Genomic DNA, 19,892 nt, shown 5'->3' with positions numbered 1-19,892 from the left:
GCAGGCGGACGAGTTAAGGTGCAGCTGTCTTAAGACCGCTGCTTCTTAATTCTTGTTTCCAGGGAGCCTGAAGGCCACAGTGCCTCATTTATAGATTTAGTTTGTGGAATGTCTCCATTTTCTAACTCCAGCCTTTGTGGGGTTGGAGATATAATTTGGGAAAAGATGAGCTGAACATTTGTCTCCATGTTATGCTCTCTAGAAACTATTGTATTTAGTGTTTTTTATTATTATTATTTAATTCAGCAACTGCGTAGGGGCCCCTCTTTGTAAAAAGTGATCTCACGTATTTCCAAAATGTACACTTGATGGAGCGATTGTTGATTTTTGGCATTACACTTTACCCTAGGGAGTTTATTAATACTCTGTGAGCTCTAACAGTAGTGTCCTATTAAATTAGGTATGAACAAAATGTGTGACTAAAGCGTACAAATAATTACAGAAAAAAACTCTCCATACAACTAATCTGTGGAATGTCCAACACATCGCTTATATTTTTCCCATTGAGTAGCTCCCACTCGGAGTCGTGGCAAATACAGTAATACATAGAAAATAAAATGAATTTCCATGAACAAAATAATACATTGGTCAACCATAATTACATGCAAAAATCATAATAAACAGCACAGTCAAAATCGCCCCTACTAATGACGTCACATCGCATAGACTGGAGCTTTAATCACGTGGGTTTCTGTTCCCGGAAGGGGCGGAGCTGATTCGGTGTTTCTCTGACTGAAGGTGACTTTTTATTAACGTTAAATTGGATTTGGGAGATAATTGCTACATAAACGAAACGTTGTCCGTAGGATATGTACAATAAGGGGGTGCAGGTATAGACCTTGGTAAGGTAATAATGTTTGTGGAAAGACGATAGAAAGGTCATTAACTTTGGTGTCACAGGTCTGGTATAAATCTCCGCATGTGAATATCGTCTAATTCTTAGGAGTCAATAGTTTATTAATTTGTTTTCTTGCTGTCATATAGTGTGTGTATGTATATATATATATATATATATATATATATATATATATATATATATATATATATATATATATAATCTCAATACACTGTACATGTATCTGCTGAGTTGTCACAAATGTTATCTAACAAGGGGAGGGAACACGTATTAAAGCCTGTTATATAATACAACTAAACAGTGCTGTGTGTGTGACTAGCACTTAATATACAGCACACATTACATTATACTGAACATTTTATGTAATTTAGCCTCTGTATAACGCTGCACTTAGTATCTATCACAGCTGTCAACAATATCAGTATGAGCCGTCCCCTTCCGGTTATATAACCTGTTGTATTTATAGAGCGGTCTGCAAGCTTTGCAAGTGCATTTAGGTCCTTTCTGAGACCTATTTGATAATATGAATTCCTCGTTTTGATGTAGAATGTACATTATACAAATCTCTTTACTACAATTCTATATACTTATATTGTATTGTTAAACGTAATCTCTATTATAACTCTGGTGTCCAGGGATAGACAAGTTTATATAAAAGTGTCACACTTAAAGGGACAGTCAAGTCAAAATTAAATTTCCGTGATTATCATAGGGCATGTAATTTTAAACAAGTTTCCAATTTACTTTTATCATAAAATTTGCTTTGTTCTCTTGGTATTCTTTGTTGAAAGCTAAATCTAGGTAGGCTCATGCTAATTTACAAGCCTTTGAAGGCTGCCTCTTATCTCGGTGCATCTTTACAGTTTTTCACAGCTAGACAATGCTAGTTCACGTGTGTACTATAATCACTCTTATGGAGTTATTTAGAGAGGGCACTGATTGGCTAAAATGCATGTGTCTCAAAAGAACTGAGATAAGGGGGCAGTCTGCAGAGACTTAGATACAAAGTAATCACAGAGGTAAAAAGTATATTAATATAACAGTGTTGGTTATGCAAAACTGGGGAAAAAATTTGGGTTCAGTGTCCCTTTAAGTTTGATTTGTAAACTCTAGTCTGTACCCACGTGTAAAATATGGGTCACATCTATGTTGGCTAGAACATTTTCCTTGACTGGTAAACTATAGTGATATTTTCCAACCAGTGTGTGTGTATGTATATATATATATATATATGTATGTATGTGTATATATATATATATATATATATATATATATATATATATATATATATATATATATATATATATATATATATATATGCAAAATAGAAATGGCTGCAGCACTCCAAGTTAGATTTATAACATTTTTATTACAAGCAGTGAAATACAGGCGACGTTTCGGGCTTCTGCCCTTTCTCAAGCCAAGTGATTAGTACATAATCTAACTCCACCTTTTATAGGCAGTTCATGTGACAAAACACAGGTGTAAATAATTACAATTGTAATGATACATGTTCTTTCAACAACATAGAAATAATCAATAAACAGTGATTTTGTGTCATAATCATAACTATACATTTCTTATACAAAAAAACTTGTGATTCTGAATTTATGTGATTCTTTAAACACCTTCTTATTGTTAAGTACTTAGTGTTAATGTAAGAGAAAATTATTTTTTTATATAAAATGACCTTGACGGTTTATTCTCTTATCTGTGAATTATGTGAAATATTTTCTTGTTAGTGATTTTCATTACCATTTATTAATGCTATTTAAAAAAACAAACTTTATTATATTAAAAACAATAAACAAACTAATCAAACTAATAATCAAACTAACAAATAAGACTGGGTCAGCTGGCTATTTTTGCATTGTACATATGATGTGGGGTTGCCATGGCAGCCTGCAGCTGTCACTCGGAAGTTAGCTCCGCTTTGACTAAACAAGTCAGACTGCGATAGGTTGCCATGGCAACGCATAACATGGCTCTACTCAGAGAGCGCTGATCCGGAAGTAACCCGGATGCTCACACGCCCTCCTGTGATCACGCTGGACTCAGCGTGCATGGCGGTTTTTGTACTTTGCCTCACATCGCCCAGATAAGTTACAAACAAGTAAGCAGCCTTCTTACAGTTGTATTAAATGAGTAATAGATGCCTCTTATGTTCACAGTTTTTGCTGCAAAGTCAGATATTTACTGATACTGACTACAATGTTTCTGGCTTGGTTCCATGTCCACTTAGATTGTTATCACTGACATACACAATGGTGCCACATTAGATAATTATTATCTGTACATATTTTATTGCTATATATTATGATGGTATCACACATGAATGAAATGTTGATTGTTAATTGACATCTGTTATTTTACATCTCTTATGGATTTACATTGATGTATTTTGATTGGCTGATTCTATGACGGGGGAGGGGTTTGATGTGCTATATAACACTGTTTGTATCACAGTTTGGGTTGTCTGAGGAAGGGGTGAATGCCCCGAAACGTCACTACCAATAAATAGTTATTGTACTTAAATCCAGTGTGTGCTTATCCTTATCTTGATAGAATATATATATATATATATATATATATATATATATATATATATATACACACACAACATACACTCAATCTCACAAAAGTGAGTACACCCCTAACATTTTTGTAAATATTTTATATCTTTTCATGTGACAACACTGAATAAATGACACTTTGCTACAATGTAAAGTAGTGAGTGTACAGCCTGTATAATGGTTTAAATTTGCTGTCCCCTCAAAATAACTTAATACACAGCTATTAATGTCTAAACCGTTGGCAACAAAAGTGAGTACTCTCCCAAGTGGAAATGTCCAAATTGGGCCCAATGTGTCAATATTTTGTGTGGCCACCATTATTTTCCAGCACTGCCTTAACCCTCTTGGGCATGGAGTTCACCAGAGCTTCACAGGTTGCCACTGGAGTCCTCTTCCACTCCTCCATGATGGCATCACAGAGCTGGTGGATGTTGGAGACCTTGCACTCCCCCACCTTCCGTTTGAGGATGCTCAATAGGGTTTAGGTCTGGAGACATGCTTGGCCAGTCCATCACCTTTACCCTCAGCTTCTTTAGCAAGGCAGTGGTCGTCTTGGAGGTGTGTTTGGGGTCGTTATCATGTTGAAATACTGCCCTGCGGCCCAGTCTCCGAAGGGAGGGGATCACGCTCTGCTTCAGTATGTCACAGTACATGTTGGCATTCATGGTTCCCTCAATGAACTGTAGCTCCCCAGTGCCGGCAGCACTCATGCAGGCCCAGACCATGACACTCCCACCACCATGCTTGATTGTAGGCAAGACACACTTGTGTTTGTACTCCTCACCTGGTTGCCGCCACACACACTTGACACCATCTGAACTTAAAAAAAAAAATCGGACCACAGGACATGGTTCCAATAATCCATGTCCTTAATCTGCTTGTTTTCAGTAAACTGTTTGCAGGCTTTCTTGTGCATCTTCTTTAGAAGAGGCTTCCTTCTGGGATGACAGCCATGCAGACCAATTTGATGCGGTGTATGGTCTGAGCACTGACAAGCTGACCACCCCACCCCTTCAACCTCTGCAGCAATGCTGGCAGCACTCATATGTCTTTCCCAAAGACAACAATGGCGAGGCCTGTTCTAAGTGGAACCTGTCTTGTGAAATCGCTGTATGGTCTTGCCCACCGTGCTGCAGCTCAGTTTCAGGGTATTGGCAATCTTCTTATAGCATAGGCCATCTTTATGTAGAGCAACAATTCTTTTTTTTTTTTTTCCAGATCCTCAGAGTTCTTTGCCATGAGGTGCCATGTTGAACTTCCAGTGACCAGTATGAGAGAGTGTGAGAGCGATAACACCATATTTAACACACCTGAGACCTTGTAACACTAACGAGTCACATGACACCGGGGAGGGAAAATGGCTAATTGGACCCAATTTGGACATTTCCACTTAGGGGTGTACTCACGTTTGTTGCCAACGGTTTAGACATTAACCCTTTCCTGCCAAAGTTAAAGTGTCTACATCGGAAAAACTGTTCCGATGTAGACAAATGTCGTGCACACGATCGCGTGATTTCAATTATTTGGATCGGGTCTGCGGGGCGTCTCTATAATGCTAGCAACGCCCTCCAGACCGCGATCAAATCTAGGAAGCACAGTAGGCTTCAGGACAGCCGTTGGCTATGACGTTGTAGTCCGTCATAACGGCGCTAAAGCCCAGCGCCATTTGGACGAAATACAACGGCATAATGGTGGCAAAAGGTTAATGGCTGTGTGTTAAGTTATTTTGAGGGGACAGCAAATTTACACTTATACAGGCTGTACACTCACTACTTTACATTGTAGAAAAGTGTCATTTCTTCAGTGTTGTCACATGAAAAGATATAATAAAATATTTACAAAAATGTGAGGGGTGTACTCACTTTTGTATATATATATACACTGCTCAAAAAAATAAAGGGAACACTAAAATAACACATCCTAGATCTGAATGAATAAAATATTCTAATTAAATACTTTGTTCTTTACATAGTTGAATGTGCTGACAACAAAATCACACAAAAATTAAAAAATGGAAATCAAAATTTTCAACCCATGGAGGTCTGGATTTGGAGTCACACTCAAAATTAAAGTGGAAAAACACACTACAGGCAGATCCAACTTTGATGTAATGTCCTTAAAACAAGTCAAAATGAGGCTCAGTAGTGTGTGTGGCCTCCACGTGCTTGTATGACCTCCCTACAACGCCTGTGCATGCTCCTGATGAGGTGGCGGATGGTCTCCTGAGGGATCTCCTCCCAGACCTGGACTAAAGCATCCACCAACTCCTGGACAGTCTGTGGTGCAAAGTGAAGTTGGTGGATGGAGCGAGACATGATGTCCCAGATGTGCTCAATTGGATTCAGGTCTGGGGAACGGGAGGGCCAGTCCATAGCATCAATGCCTTCATCTTGCAGGAACTGCTGACACACTCCAGCCACATGAGGTCTAGCATTGTCTTGCATTAGGAGGAACCCAGGGCCAACCGCACCAGCATATGGTCTCACAAGGGGTCTGAGGATCTCATCTTGATACCTAATGGCAGTCAGGCTACCTCTGGCGAGCACATGGAGGGCTGTTCGGCCCCTCAAAGAAATGTCACCCCACACCATTACTGACCCACTGCCAAACTGGCCATGCTGGAGGATGTTGCAGGCAGCAGAACGTTCTCCACGGCGTCTCCAGACTGTCACGTCTGTCAAATGTGCTCAGTGTGCCCCTGCTTTCATCTGTGAAGAGCACAGGGCGCCAGTGGCGAATTTGCCAATCTTGGTGTTCTCTGGCAAATGTCAAACGTCCTGCACGGTGTTGGACTGTAAGCACAACCCCCACCTGTTGACGTTGGGTCCTCATACCACCCTCATGGAGTCTGTTTCTGACCATTTGAGCAGACACATGCACATTTGTGGGAGGTCATTTTGCAGGGCTCTGGCAGTGCTCCTCCTGTTCCTCCTTGCACAAAGGCGGAGGTAGCGGTCCTGCTGCTAGGTTGTTGCCCTCCTACGGCCTCCTCCACGTCTCCTGATGTACTGGCCTGTCTCCTGGTAGCGCCTCCATGCTCTGGACACTACGCTGACAGACACAGCAATCCTTCTTGCCACAGCTCGCACTGATGTGCCATCCTGGATGAGCTGCACTACCTGAGCCACTTGTGTGGGTTGTAGACTCCGTCTCATGCTACCACTAGAGTGCAAGCACCACCAGCATTCAAAAGTGACCATAACATCAGCCAGAAAGCATAGGAACTGAGAAGTGGTCTGTGGTCACCACCTGCAGAACCACTCCTTTATTGGGGGTGTCTTGCTAATTGCCTATAATTTCCACCTGTTGTCTATCCCATTTGCACAACAGCATGTGAAATTGATTGTCACTCAGTGTTGCTTCCTAAGTGGACAGTTTGATTTCACAGAAGTGTGATTGACTTGGAGATACATTGTGTTGTTTAAGTGTTCCCTTTATTTTTTTGAGCAGTATATATATATATATATATATATATATATATATATATATATATATATATATATATATATATATATATATATATATATATATATATATATATATCTTTCTAAAACACGCTGGTGTCTAAATGTAGCCACCAATCAGCAAGCGCTATCCATGTGCTAAACCAAAAAATGAGCAGGTCCATCAAATAAAGATACCAAGAAAACAAAGAGAAATTAATAGTAGTAAATTAAAAAGTTGCTTAAAATTGCATGCTTTGCCTGAATGGTAGACTATTCCTTTAATACTTACAACTAATAGTGATGTATTATTTACTGTATTTAAATCACCATATCATTTTGGAGTACAGCTTGTCATTTATTTTTAGCTTGTTTAACTATACAGTAATATTTGGATTTAGAGTTCCCATCTTCAGTGCCCAAGTCAACACCCGTGAAGTACAAAAGCTAGAAACTGTAGACGTGAAATAACACAAATTAATTTTGCAAGATAAATATAATCTTAGTAACCAAAAGGGAAAATTAGTATAAAGAACAAGATAAGTTAAATCACATCACTCTCAATGTGGTCTCAATAAAAAGTTAAATACAATGACAAAGGCTACTAGGCCATGCTCTGTGCTATGTTTTTAAAACTATTAATCAAAATATATATAATGTAGTTTAAACATACTGTATATACTTTAGGGTTGAAGAAACAAGGTACTTAATATATTGTCTATCAAGTGTATAAAATCATTAAAAGTGTTAAAACCCTTTTTTCTTATTTAAAAAAGGATAAGTAAAAGCTATTTAAAATTAGTAATAGGGTGTGCATGATTGTACGCACATGAATCCTGAGTACTCTACTGGCTGACAGGGACAACTCCCACAGGAAAGATGATTTATTAAGCCCAGGAACATGCATTACAATATGTTATATCTTTTAGATGGAACAGATAATCTTTTGAAAATCATAATCCCTTTAATAGGAGAAGTTATTTTCTTGGCAGATATACTACTTGAACACCGCATCTAGGGTTTGCACCTTGTACACCTATTTCTGGCTAAAAACTCACTAGCAAATATAATCACCAGATAATGATGCTCCATCTTGGCTCATTATTATATAAAAAGTACATAAGCCACTTGTAACTTTGTTCTATATCTGTGAGCTTGGCTCATGGCTGCACATCTGCCCAATACACTATCATATTAGCTACTTATTATTTGATATAACAACTGTCATAACTTTTTTTTTTTTTTTAACCAGTTACAAACTTGCATGCAAAAAGTGTCTATTGCTAAATTTACTTTTCTTTTTGTATATTTGTTTTTTAACAGCTTAGACTTCTCTAATTGAAATGATGTTCTCTATCAAACATGTGCTGCGATCTCAGTTACCCACTTCTGCACCAGCACTTTCTTTGGCAAGATATAGCTCTGCTGCTCCCCAGCAGGTAAGAGACTTCATACATCTCCCGCATTCCCTTCTCTTGTAATATAAACCTCACCCCTTAAATATGTACTGTTGATGCTTTCAGGCTCCTAAGAAGACAAAGTTTGGACCTCTAAGTGATGATGATCGAATATTCACAAATCTCTATGGGAGGCACGACTGGAGGTAAATTTCTGCACCTACTTTATTAGCTAAGTGAGCAGTGCAGTTGTCTTTTCTTCATTATTGCTTTTAAAAACATTCCTCTTACACTTATAGAGTTCTCTTTTTTTTAATATGGTTTTATATAGTCTCTCGGTAAATAAAAGTCCTATTTCTGCAGGTTGAAAGGTGCACAGAGTCGAGGTGACTGGTACAAGACTAAGGAAATCCTATTAAATGGAGTGGATTGGATTTTGGGGGAAATAAAAGCTTCTGGATTGCGTGGTCGAGGAGGAGCTGGCTTCCCAACAGGACTCAAATGGAGCTTTATGAATAAACCATCTGATGGGAGGTAGAAACTTTTTAAAAATTGTTGAAGCTTCATATCTTTGCAGACTTTTCTCCTCTCTATTTGCTTTTCTTGGTTTATATATGAGATATCGTATGTATATACATTAAAGGTGGACTTGTAAACAAATACAAGACAGTTGAGCGAGAATGTCTGGAGTTTTATAGGCTGATACAACAAAAGTAGCCCAGCACTCCCTCACAGTCCAATAGTAGAGTGCACGTTGCAGGGACCCTGCACAGATCCTTAACAACGATAAATACGAATTAAAGCAACAGCACCTCCATCTTTCATCACAAAAATCCTTTAATGGTGAGACATCACAGCATACAGTAACAACGTTTCAGTCAGCAATTGACCTTAATCATGTTCTACATAACCATACCCCTGTTCACATTTTATATCCTTCAATAGGGGAGGGACTTAATTACCTGTTCAGGTGTAACAGTACTTTGCATATAATCACATGATCTATACTCCCCCTCTAGTGGACACAGAAGTAGAAATCTTCTTAACCCATTGAGACCTGAAAAACAAAAATTTTAAACATTATCCTATCACATTTAATCATCATGATAATAATTGGACATATCATATACCACACCAGTAAACAAGGTTACCACCACTGTTTAATTGCTTCCAATATATCATTTATAATTTATAGGGTGACATTCCAGTCAATCTAATGCAGAGAGGGATACAGAGTGACCCTCTCTGCATCGGTGAGTAAAAAAAAAGGGTATTGCAGTGATGCCTCAATATCAAGACATCACTGCAATACCCTGAAAGCTGCTGGAAGTGATTACGATCGCTTCCAGTGCTTGAAACCCCAGAGGATTTGCCAGGCACGTTCTTGGTTGTTAAGGGGTTAAAGGGACATTCCAGCCAAAATTTAAATGCACATAGAGGAATTATATCTTTGAATAGAAACATATTTGCATTATACATGTATTGACAAAAACACTCCTAGTAAAAGTTATCACTGTTTTAGTGTTGACTTTTTTTCTCTGCACGTGAAGCATAGCTAGATATTCTCAGTACACCAGCATTTTAAATACTGTGGCTGCTCAGAGCACCAGTGGGGCTTGTATTATGTCAGCAATTAACAAATGGAGTAATTTCCAGATGCAACAAGCCTTAGGTTCTCTGAGCAAGTGCTGTGTTTGAAATGCTGGTGCACGGTGCATACTTAAATACACTTTTGAAAAAGCTATAGCTTTTATTTGAAGCAGTTTTTCTAATACATGTATAATACAAAAATGCTTCTATTTACAACTGAAATGCACCCATATGGATTCCAGTTTTGGCTGGGATGCCTTTTAAGTAAGAGAAATAAGTTAATTTAGGTTTTATGCATCCTAGTGCAGGTGAAACAATGACAATTTAGGGCAAGCACTTCAGTAAATTTGTATGATTCTAGAAAAGTCCTGTAAATGTGTATGTGATAACATGAGTGATGTAAGTTACGGGCAAAAAGAAGTGTAGGGAGGGAAGAATTTGCAGCCGAGGGTAGAAATATTAGTGGTTGTAGTGGTGTTGAAGGCTTTTTGTTTTACATTTTGTGCTTTATTCTTGGGACTAAGGGTAAATAATTGTGGGTACTGGCAAAGAGATAAAACAGATGAGAATCAATGTATAAATATTGTTTTTGGCTGTGGCATTCATGATGGATTGTAAGTGGGAGCAGAATGTACCTTGAGAGATCAGAAATGCTGATGTTGCAGTAGTCAAAGTGGGATTGAAATGAGTAAGTGGATTTGAGTCTTATATGTGGAAGTGCTAGAGACATGAACACCTATTTGCGAAAAAGGAAGATATTTTACCTCCAAAATTTCTTCAGCTCATCAGGATGACTGCTCTATGATCAATTGACCTTTAGCTACTTTTTACTGTCATCTGCATAGCCAATCAGCATCACCTGTTCTGAGTTTACACCGTGCTTTCCTATGATCTTGAGGGATTTCACCATAAAATCTCAAAATTTCATACTAAATCTCCTTAAACTGAGGAGGGAAATAAAGTGATGGTGCCTGCACTTCAGATGAATGATCTCTTGCAGATCACAGGACCCTAATTGGATGCTTGCATTTCTTCTACAATAATATGTGGTTAGTGAGGAAATTCTAATGTGAAATATCATCCATTTTTAAATAGCCTCATTTTATATTCTCTCTCTATCTCACATTTGGGTAACATGCCCTATTAATTAACAGAGCAAATAAGGCTAGAGAGGAATGGAACCAAGCAAGGACTGCATCACAAATACTGAAGGATGGAGGGTGTGGAACAAAAGAGAGGATAGTCTAGAATTGTCTATATACAGGTTGCTAATCACCTTAGTGATTGCAGTCTCTGTGTGGTGTTGGAGATGGAATCCAGATTACATGGGTTCTAGAAGAGCGGTTGATGTGACGAAGTGCAGTTAGTATTTGTGTACAAACTTTTATGGAGTTTTTAGGCAAGTGGGAGTACAGTGAAATGAAGCTGCTTAATTTGTACTCTCTTCTATTCGTTAGGCCCAAGTACTTGGTTGTGAATGCAGATGAGGGGGAACCTGGAACCTGCAAAGATAGAGAAATTATGAGGCATGACCCACATAAATTGGTGGAAGGATGTCTGGTAGCAGGCCGCAGTATGGGAGCCAGAGCAGCATACATCTATATTCGTGGAGAGTTCTACAATGAAGCATCCAACCTTCAGGTGAGATTAGAAAGCCGTGATCTTGAGATATCCAGGAAGCAATGGCTGTACAATTCTACTTCATTTTTTTGTAGTCGTCTTCTTACTTCCTTATAGAAAATCATTCACTGGTCTCTAACAATTGTAAGGATGGCTCATCAGTTTCAAATACATTTGTCAAGCACCACTTTATAGCTTGATTAAAGGGACAATAAACTCCCAAATAAAATGTTTTATTTATAATTAGGAAAGTTTGCAATGCACTTTATTTATTTTGCATGCTGTTCAGTCTTTCATGACAATAATGGGAGTTTGTGTAGTGACTTGTAGAGTCCAGGCGCAGTGAAGTATTCACAAATGATTGCAATGGAGACAGGCTGTAAATTGAGAGACCAGCATAGCTGGCCCTGCAGAAGTCAAAGCAGAATGTGACTAAATTAATTTAGTTGTCTTTTTGTCTTATTTTTTGTTATTATATTAGTGAGTTAAATCCATGCTGTGAATTTTAAAAGGGGAAATACCATTATGGGACATCCAGTCCTCTCGCAATGTTCAAGCAAATCACCAAGCTTGTGACAGTGTCTGCTGAGATAAAGTTCTCTCACTGGTTATGCTGAACGGCCCATATGATTGGTGGTGTAAAGTGATAGGCTCTGTTGCAATACGCATAGTATAAAGGAACTGCATGTACTCAAGGGTGCTCCAACCGACAGAATCTGGAAGAATGTTTTATCAGGTTGACGAGATTAACACAGTTGATCTCAACAGGAAAAAAAGGGCAAGCAATCTATTTTTAAAGATGTAACATTTGTCACCCAATACTTTTCGCAATATTCAGATTTGTAAAATGTTTAACATTCACTTTTCAATTACAGAATACCGTACAGCATGGTTGTATTTTTTTTTTTGTTAGAGCTGTTACTCTAGGAAATATCTCTTAGTAAGTTGAGAAGACTTTGCAGTAGTTTAATACCTTGGCAAACATTTAAGGGGAGGTACACGTTACACAATGCTACCTGTATAGCATGTTCCTATGAAGACTTGGGGCCACATTTTGAATCAGTTGTTACAGGCAACAGTTATGAGATTGACCTGTTAATTGTAGAAGAACCTTTTTGGTTTATCTTATCTGGTGTACACCGTGTAGGTTACAGTATGTTGGGGCACATCCTGTGAGGCTAGGGTTTTCATTTACTGATTCTTTCAACAAGTAGTTAACTGTTGTGAAACTGTGTCATTTTTTTTTCATTGTTTGCAGAGCAATTAGTAGTTCCTTCTTAAACAGTAGTAGTATGGGTCATGTGACTTTACAATAACCAATGGTCAGGCATTGTTTAACAAACTGTGTACAAGTTTGTTATTCGCATCTATGATTAAGGCCATAGCTAAAACGAGATGCGTTCAGGCCAGTCTTCTTTGTATTTTTATTTTTTTTAAGAGTGTGACTAGTTTACATTAAACATACTTCATAACACTACCAGGCTGGCAAAATTTTGTTGTGGAGAACACTGAATTATGTAGTTACATTTTGCAATATGCTGTTATTATTTATTTTATACCCATTTACTGGTGGTTTTCTAAAATTTCTCTGAGTTACTATAAAGGTAATAAGTACTGCCATGTTTGAACTTGTTTTCTCACATATTTCACTCTTCTTCTGAGGACAATTAGGGACTGATATAAAAGCGGCAATAAGTCTCTCCAAAAAAACTATTTTATTGCCTTATTTATGTCTGTGCCTAATCATTCTCAGCAGATGAGAGAAATTTAAACTAATATAATTATATTTTTACATCCACATATTATTCTAAGGCTTATCTTTGCTTTGAATACACAATTATGTCTAGCATGTATTTAATATCCCTTTAATTTTGTCAAATTAGTATGTCATTTATTTATTTTAAAGTTTTATTTAAACTATTAAGAGTGTTCTCCACACACTATTTTGTCATCCAGTGGCATTATAAAGTAGCCAGGTGGAGGCAGTGTAATACTTTGCTATAGTAAAACATTTTTTTCGTTTTATTTATAAACTAGGCAATAAGCCTGCCCAGAGGGCAGTCCTATGTTTAAAAAATACAAACCCCCAAGCTAATTTTACTAAAAATAAAAAATTTAAAATTACAGAAAAAATAAACAAAGCTATCCAAAATAAAAAATGTAAACCTAAACTAATACCCCTATAAAAATAAAAAAATCATCCCCAAAATAAAAACACCTCCTAATCTAATACTAAACTACCTAAGTTAAACAGCTCTTTTACTTAAAAAAAAATTACAGATTACCCCTAACAGTAAACCCCCCCCCCCAATAAAAAAAACTAACACTAAAAAAAAAACCTAAGCTACCCATTGCCCCATAAGGGGGATTTGTATGGGCACTGCCCTTAAAAAGGCATTCAGCTCTTTTACAGCCCATTAAATCACTAATCTTAAAAATAAAAATGCATTTAAAAAAAATCCTAAAACCCAGACACAAATAGGTGCTCGCCGTTCCTGAAGTCTGGCGGAGAAGGTTTTCTTCCAGGCGGCTCCATCATCTTCTATCGTCATCCTGTGCGAAAGCAGTGTGGAGCGGTCTTCCCCGATGCGAGGATCTGGAGCAGCGGTCCTCAGCGGCGTGGAGGCTCCTCTTCATCCGATCTCCGGCGTACACTAAAAATTGATTGGAAGGTACCGCAATCAATTTGGGGTACCTTGCATTCCTATTTGCTGAAATTTTGAAATTGGCCAAATGCAGAACACCTTCTCCACTAGACCTAAGGATTTTCAGGATTACCTATTTGGGCTTATTTCTCCTGTTAAGTGTGGTCAGTCCACGGGTCATCATTACTTCTGGGATATTAACTCCTCCCCAACAGGAAGTGCAAGAGGATCACCCAGCAGAGCTGCTATATAGCTCCTCCCCTCTACGTCACACCCAGTCATTCTCTTGCACCCAACTAATAGATAGGATGTGTGAGAGGACTGTGGTGATTATACTTAGTTTTTATAACTTCAATCAAAAGTTTGTTATTTTAAAACAGCACCGGAGTGTGTTGTTCCTTCTCAGGGAGAATTTGAAGAAGAATCTACCTGAGTTTCTGTATGATTTTAACCGGAGTAGTTAAGATCATGTTGCTGTTCTCGGCCATCTGAGGAGTGAGGTAAACTTCAGATCAGGGGATAGCGGGCAGGTTCACCTGCAAAGAGGTATGTAGCAGCATATTATTTTCTGAGGAATGGAGTTGACTAGAAAATACTGCAAATACCTATATAAAGTAAGTTCAGCCTTAAATGCAGTAGTAGCAACTGGTATCAGGCTGTCATGTTTGTATATTTTCACTTCAGTATTCTGGGGAATGGCACTTCACTGGAATGAGACTGTATGCATAAAACTCTAGCCTATCTTGCAGTGAGAACGACTAGCAGCAGGCTTTCTATGACAATTCATTTATTTGATGTTAAACGTTTTGCTGGCATGTTAAATCGTTTAATTTTCTGAGGTACTGGGTGAAAAATTGTTTTGGGCACTATTTTTATCCACTTGGCGGGCATTTTATTTAATTTATGACAGTTTACTGATCTCCCTCACTGTTGTGTGTGAGGGGGAGGGGCTTAATTTGGCGCTTTTACTACGCATCAGGAATTCAGTCACAAGTCTTTTTTTCTTCCCTGCACGATCCGGTTCGTCTCTACATAGCTCAAGGGTCTTCAAAAGTTATTTTGAGGGAGGTAATCACTCACAGCAGACCTGTGAGATTGTGCTTTGACTGTGATAAAAAACGTTATATTCTGTACATTTTTTCTGCTATTTAAGGGTTAGTTATCCATTACTAATGGGGGCAATCCTTTGCTAAAATTGTATTTTTACCGGAAAGAATTTGATTTTATAGTTTATCCGTTTTATTGTTACTCAACTGTCATAACTTTCTGTGCTTCTTAAAGGCACAGTACGTTTTTTTCATACTATTTGTAGATTGTATTGAAAAGTATTTCCAAGTTTGCTGGTTTAATTGCTAGTGTGTTAAACATGTCTGACTCAGAGGAATATCTCTGTGCTATATGTGCTAAAGCCAAAGTGGAGCCCAATAGAAATTTATGTACTAATTGCATTGATGCTACTTTAAATAAAAGTCAATCTGTACAAATTGAACATCATTCACCAGACAACGAGAGGAAAGTTATGCCGACTAACTCCCCTCACGTGTCAGTACCTGCATCTCCCGCTCGGGAGGTGCGTGATATAGTAACGCCGGGTACTTCAGGGCGGCCATTACAAATCACATTGCAGGACATGGCTAATGTTATGACTGAAGTTTTGTCTAAATTACCAGAACTTAGAGGGAAGCGTGACCACTCTGGGGTGAGAACAGAGTGCGCTGATAATACTAGGGCCATGTCAGATACTGCGTCACAGTATGCGGAACATGAGGACGGAGAGCTTCAATCTGCAGGTGACGGTTCTGATCCCAATAGAGTGGATTCAGACATTTCTAATTTTAAGTTTAAGCTTGAAAACCTCCGCGTTCTGCTAGGGGAGGTATTAGCGGCTCTGAATGATTGTAACACCGTTGCAATCCCAGAGAAATTATGTAGGCTGGATAGATACTATGCGGTACCGGCGAGTACTGACGTATTTCCTATACCTAAGAGGCTTACTGAGATAATTACTAAGGAGTGGGATAGGCCCGGTGTACCCTTTTCCCCCCCCTCCTGTATTTAGAAAAATGTTCCCAATAGACGCCACCACACGGGACTTATGGCAAACGATCCCTAAGGTGGAGGGAGCGGTTTCTACTCTGGCTAAACGTACCACTATCCCGGTGGAGGATAGCTGTGCTTTTTCAGATCCAATGGATAAAAAATTAGAGGGTTACCTTAAGAAAATGTTTGTTCAACAAGGTTTTATATTGCAACCCCTTGCATGTTTTGCGTCTGTCACGGCCGCGGCCGCTTTCTGGTCCGAGTCCCTGGAAGAGACTCTTGACTCAATAACTATCGAGGAGATTTCAAACAGGCTTAAAACACTTAAGCTAGCTAATTCATTTGTTTCAGATGCCGTAGTACATTTAACTAAACTTACGGCTAAGAATTCCGGATTCGCCATTCAGGCACGCAGAGCACTGTGGCTAAAATCCTGGTCAGCTGACGTTACTTCTAAATCTAAGTTACTTAACATACCTTTCAAAGGGCAGACCTTATTCGGGCCCGGTTTGAAAGAAATTATCGCTGACATTACAGGAGGTAAAGGCCATGCCCTGCCTCAAGACAGAGCCAAACCTAGGGCTAGACAGTCTAATTTTCGTTCCTTTCGTAATTTCAAGGCAGGAGCAGCATCAACTTCCTCTGCACCAAAGCAGGAAGGAGCTGTTGCTCGCTACAGACAAGGCTGGAAACCTAACCAGTCCTGGAACAAGGGCAAGCAGGCCAGAAAACCTGCTGCTGCCCCTAAGACAGCATGAATTGAGGGCCCCCGATCCGCGAACGGATCTAGTGGGGGGCAGACTTTCTCTCTTCGCCCAGGCTTGGGCAAGAGATGTCCAGGATCCCTGGGCGTTAGAGATCATATCTCAGGGATATCTTCTGGACTTCAAATCCTCTCCCCCAAAAGGGAGATTCCATCTGTCAAGGTTGTCAACAAACCAAATAAAGAAAGAGGCGTTTCTACGCTGTGTACAAGATCTGTTACTAATGGCAGTGATCCATCCGGTTCCGCGGTCGGAACACGGACAGGGGTTTTACTCAAATCTGTTTGTGGTTCCCAAGAAAGAAGGAACCTTCAGACCAATCTTGGATTTAAAGATCCTAAACAAATTCCTAAGAGTTCCATCGTTCAAAATGGAAACTATTCGGACAATTCTACCCTTGATCCAAAAGGGTCAGTACATGACCACAGTGGATTTAAAGGATGCTTACCTTCACATACCGATTCACAGAGATCATTACCGGTACCTAAGGTTTGCCTTCCTAGACAGGCATTACCAGTTTGTAGCTCTTCCATTCGGGTTGGCTACGGCTCCAAAAATCTTCACAAAGGTTCTGGGTGCTCTTCTGGCGGTACTAAGACCGCGAGGAATTTCGGTAGCTCCGTACCTAGACGACATTCTGATACAAGCTTCAAGCTTTCAAACTGCCAAGTCTCATACAGAGTTAGTACTGGCATTTCTAAGATCGCATGGGTGGAAGGTAAACGAAAAGAAGAGTTCTCTCTTTCCACTCACAAGAGTACCCTTCTTGGGGACTCTTATAGATTCTGTAGAAATGAAGATCTACCTGACAGAAGACAGGTTAACAAAGCTTCAAAATGCTTGCCGTGTCCTTCATTCCATTCAACACCCGTCAGTGGCTCAATGCATGGAGGTGATTGGCTTAATGGTAGCAGCAATGGACATAGTACCCTTTGCACGCCTACATCTCAGACCGCTGCAATTGTGCATGCTAAGTCAGTGGAATGGGGATTACTCAGATTTGTCCCCTACTCTGAATCTGGATCAAGAGACCAGAAATTCTCTTCTGTGGTGGCTTTCTCGGCCACATCTGTCCAGGGGGATGCCATTCAGCAGGCCAGATTGGACAATTGTAACAACAGACGCCAGCCTGCTAGGTTGGGGCGGTGTCTGGAATTCTCTGAAGGCTCAGGGATCATGGACTCAGGAGGAAAGTCTCCTGCCAATAAACATTCTGGAATTGAGAGCAGTTCTCAATGCCCTTCTGGCTTGGCCCCAGTTAACAACTCGGGGGTTCATCAGGTTTCAGTCGGACAACATCACGACTGTAGCTTACATCAACCATCAAGGAGGGACAAGAAGCTCCCTAGCGATGATGGAAGTATCAAAGATAATTCACTGGGCAGAGTCTCACTCTTGCCACCTATCAGCAATCCACATCCCGGGAGTGGAGAACTGGGAGGCGGATTTCCTAAGTCGTCAGACTTTTCATCCGGGGGAGTGGGAACTTCATCCGGAGGTCTTTGCCCAAATACTTCGACGTTGGGGCAAACCAGAAATAGATCTCATGGCGTCTCGACAGAACGCCAAGCTTCCTTGTTATGGGTCCAGATCCAGGGATCCGGGAGCGGCCCTGGTAGATGCTTTGATAGCACCTTGGACCTTCGGGAGGGCTTATGTGTTTCCTCCCTTCCCGATGCTTCCTCGATTGATTGCCAGGATCAAACAGGAGAGAGCATCAGTGATTCTAATAGCGCCTGCGTGGCCACGCAGGACCTGGTATGCAGATCTAGTGGACATGTCATCCTGTCCACCTTGGTCTCTGCCTCTGAGACAGGACCTTCTGATTCAGGGTCCCTTCAAACATCAAAATCTAATTTCTCTGAAGCTGACTGCCTGGAAATTGAACGCTTGATTTTATCAAAACGTGGATTTTCTGAGTCAGTAATTGATACCTTAATACAGGCCAGGAAGCCTGTTACCAGGAAGATTTACCATAAAATATGGCGTAAATACCTATATTGGTGCGAATCCAAAGGTTACTCTTGGAGTAAGGTTAGGATTCCTAGGATATTGTCTTTTCTACAAGAAGGTTTAGAAAAGGTTTTATCCGCTAGTTCCTTAAAGGGACAGATCTCAGCTCTGTCCATTCTGTTACACAAACGTTTGTCAGAAGTTCCAGACGTTCAGGCCTTTTGTCAGGCTTTGGCCAGGATTAAGCCTGTGTTTAAAACTGTTGCTCCGCCATGGAGTTTAAACCTAGTTCTTAACGTTTTACAGGGTGTTCCGTTTGAACCCCTTCATTCCGTTGATATAAAATTGTTATCTTGGAAAGTTCTGTTTTTAATGGCTATTTCCTCGATTCGAAGAGTCTCTGAGTTATCAGCCTTACATTGTGATTCTCCTTATCTGATTTTTCACTCAGACAAGGTAGTTCTGCGTACTAAACCTGGGTTCTTACCTAAGGTAGTCACTAATAGGAATATCAATCAAGAGATTGTTGTTCCTTCCTTGTGTCCAAACCCTTCTTCAAAGAAGGAACGACTTCTACACAATCTAGATGTAGTCCGTGCCCTGAAATTTTATTTACAGGCAACTAAAGATTTTCGACAAACGTCTTCCCTGTTTGTCATTTATTCTGGTCAGAGGAGAGGTCAAAAAGCTTCTGCTACCTCTCTCTCTTTTTGGCTTCGTAGCATAATACGTTTAGCTTATGAGACTGCTGGACAGCAGCCTCCTGAAAGAATTACAGCTCATTCTACTAGAGCTGTGGCTTCCACTTGGGCCTTTAAGAATGAGGCCTCTGTTGAACAGATTTGCAAGGCTGCAACTTGGTCTTCTCTTCATACTTTTTCCAAATTTTACAAATTTGACACTTTTGCTTCTTCGGAGGCTGTTTTTGGGAGAAAGGTTCTTCAGGCAGTGGTTCCTTCCGTATAAAGATCCTGCCTGTCCCTCCCGTCATCCGTGTACTTTAGCTTTGGT

General features: G+C 39.7%; 1 protein-coding gene and 1 long non-coding RNA gene across 3 annotated transcripts in view; one reads left to right on the top strand and one right to left on the bottom strand.

Moving 5' to 3' along the window:
- The first annotated feature begins 659 nt into the window (after positions 1-659).
- The window catches only part of NDUFV1 (NADH:ubiquinone oxidoreductase core subunit V1), a 37,460-nt gene continuing 18,227 nt past the window's right edge, over positions 660-19,892 (top strand). Inside the window, exons 1-5 of one of the 2 annotated variants that reach the window (XM_053692371.1) lie at positions 660-738; positions 8,196-8,311; positions 8,396-8,475; positions 8,633-8,803; positions 11,317-11,500. In XM_053692371.1, coding sequence (XP_053548346.1) covers positions 8,216-8,311; positions 8,396-8,475; positions 8,633-8,803; positions 11,317-11,500 — 531 coding nt within the window. In that variant the 5' untranslated portion in view covers positions 660-738; positions 8,196-8,215. Of the gene's footprint in view, positions 843-8,195; positions 8,312-8,395; positions 8,476-8,632; positions 8,804-11,316; positions 11,501-19,892 lie in introns of both variants that reach the window. The other variant, XM_053692372.1, reaches the window with a different exon arrangement.
- LOC128640059 (uncharacterized) lies at positions 9,089-10,667 on the bottom strand. Its single transcript, XR_008399285.1, has 2 exons — positions 10,624-10,667; positions 9,089-9,326 (listed from the first exon to the last, which is right to left on the bottom strand). It is a non-coding gene; the product is annotated as an uncharacterized LOC128640059 (long non-coding RNA).

Source organism: Bombina bombina, chromosome 9 (genome assembly GCF_027579735.1).
Source record: "Bombina bombina isolate aBomBom1 chromosome 9, aBomBom1.pri, whole genome shotgun sequence".
Lineage (NCBI taxonomy): Eukaryota > Metazoa > Chordata > Amphibia > Anura > Bombinatoridae > Bombina > Bombina bombina.
The sequence above is the reverse complement of the archived record's forward strand: the minus strand, read 5'-3'. Positions and strand labels throughout refer to the sequence as shown.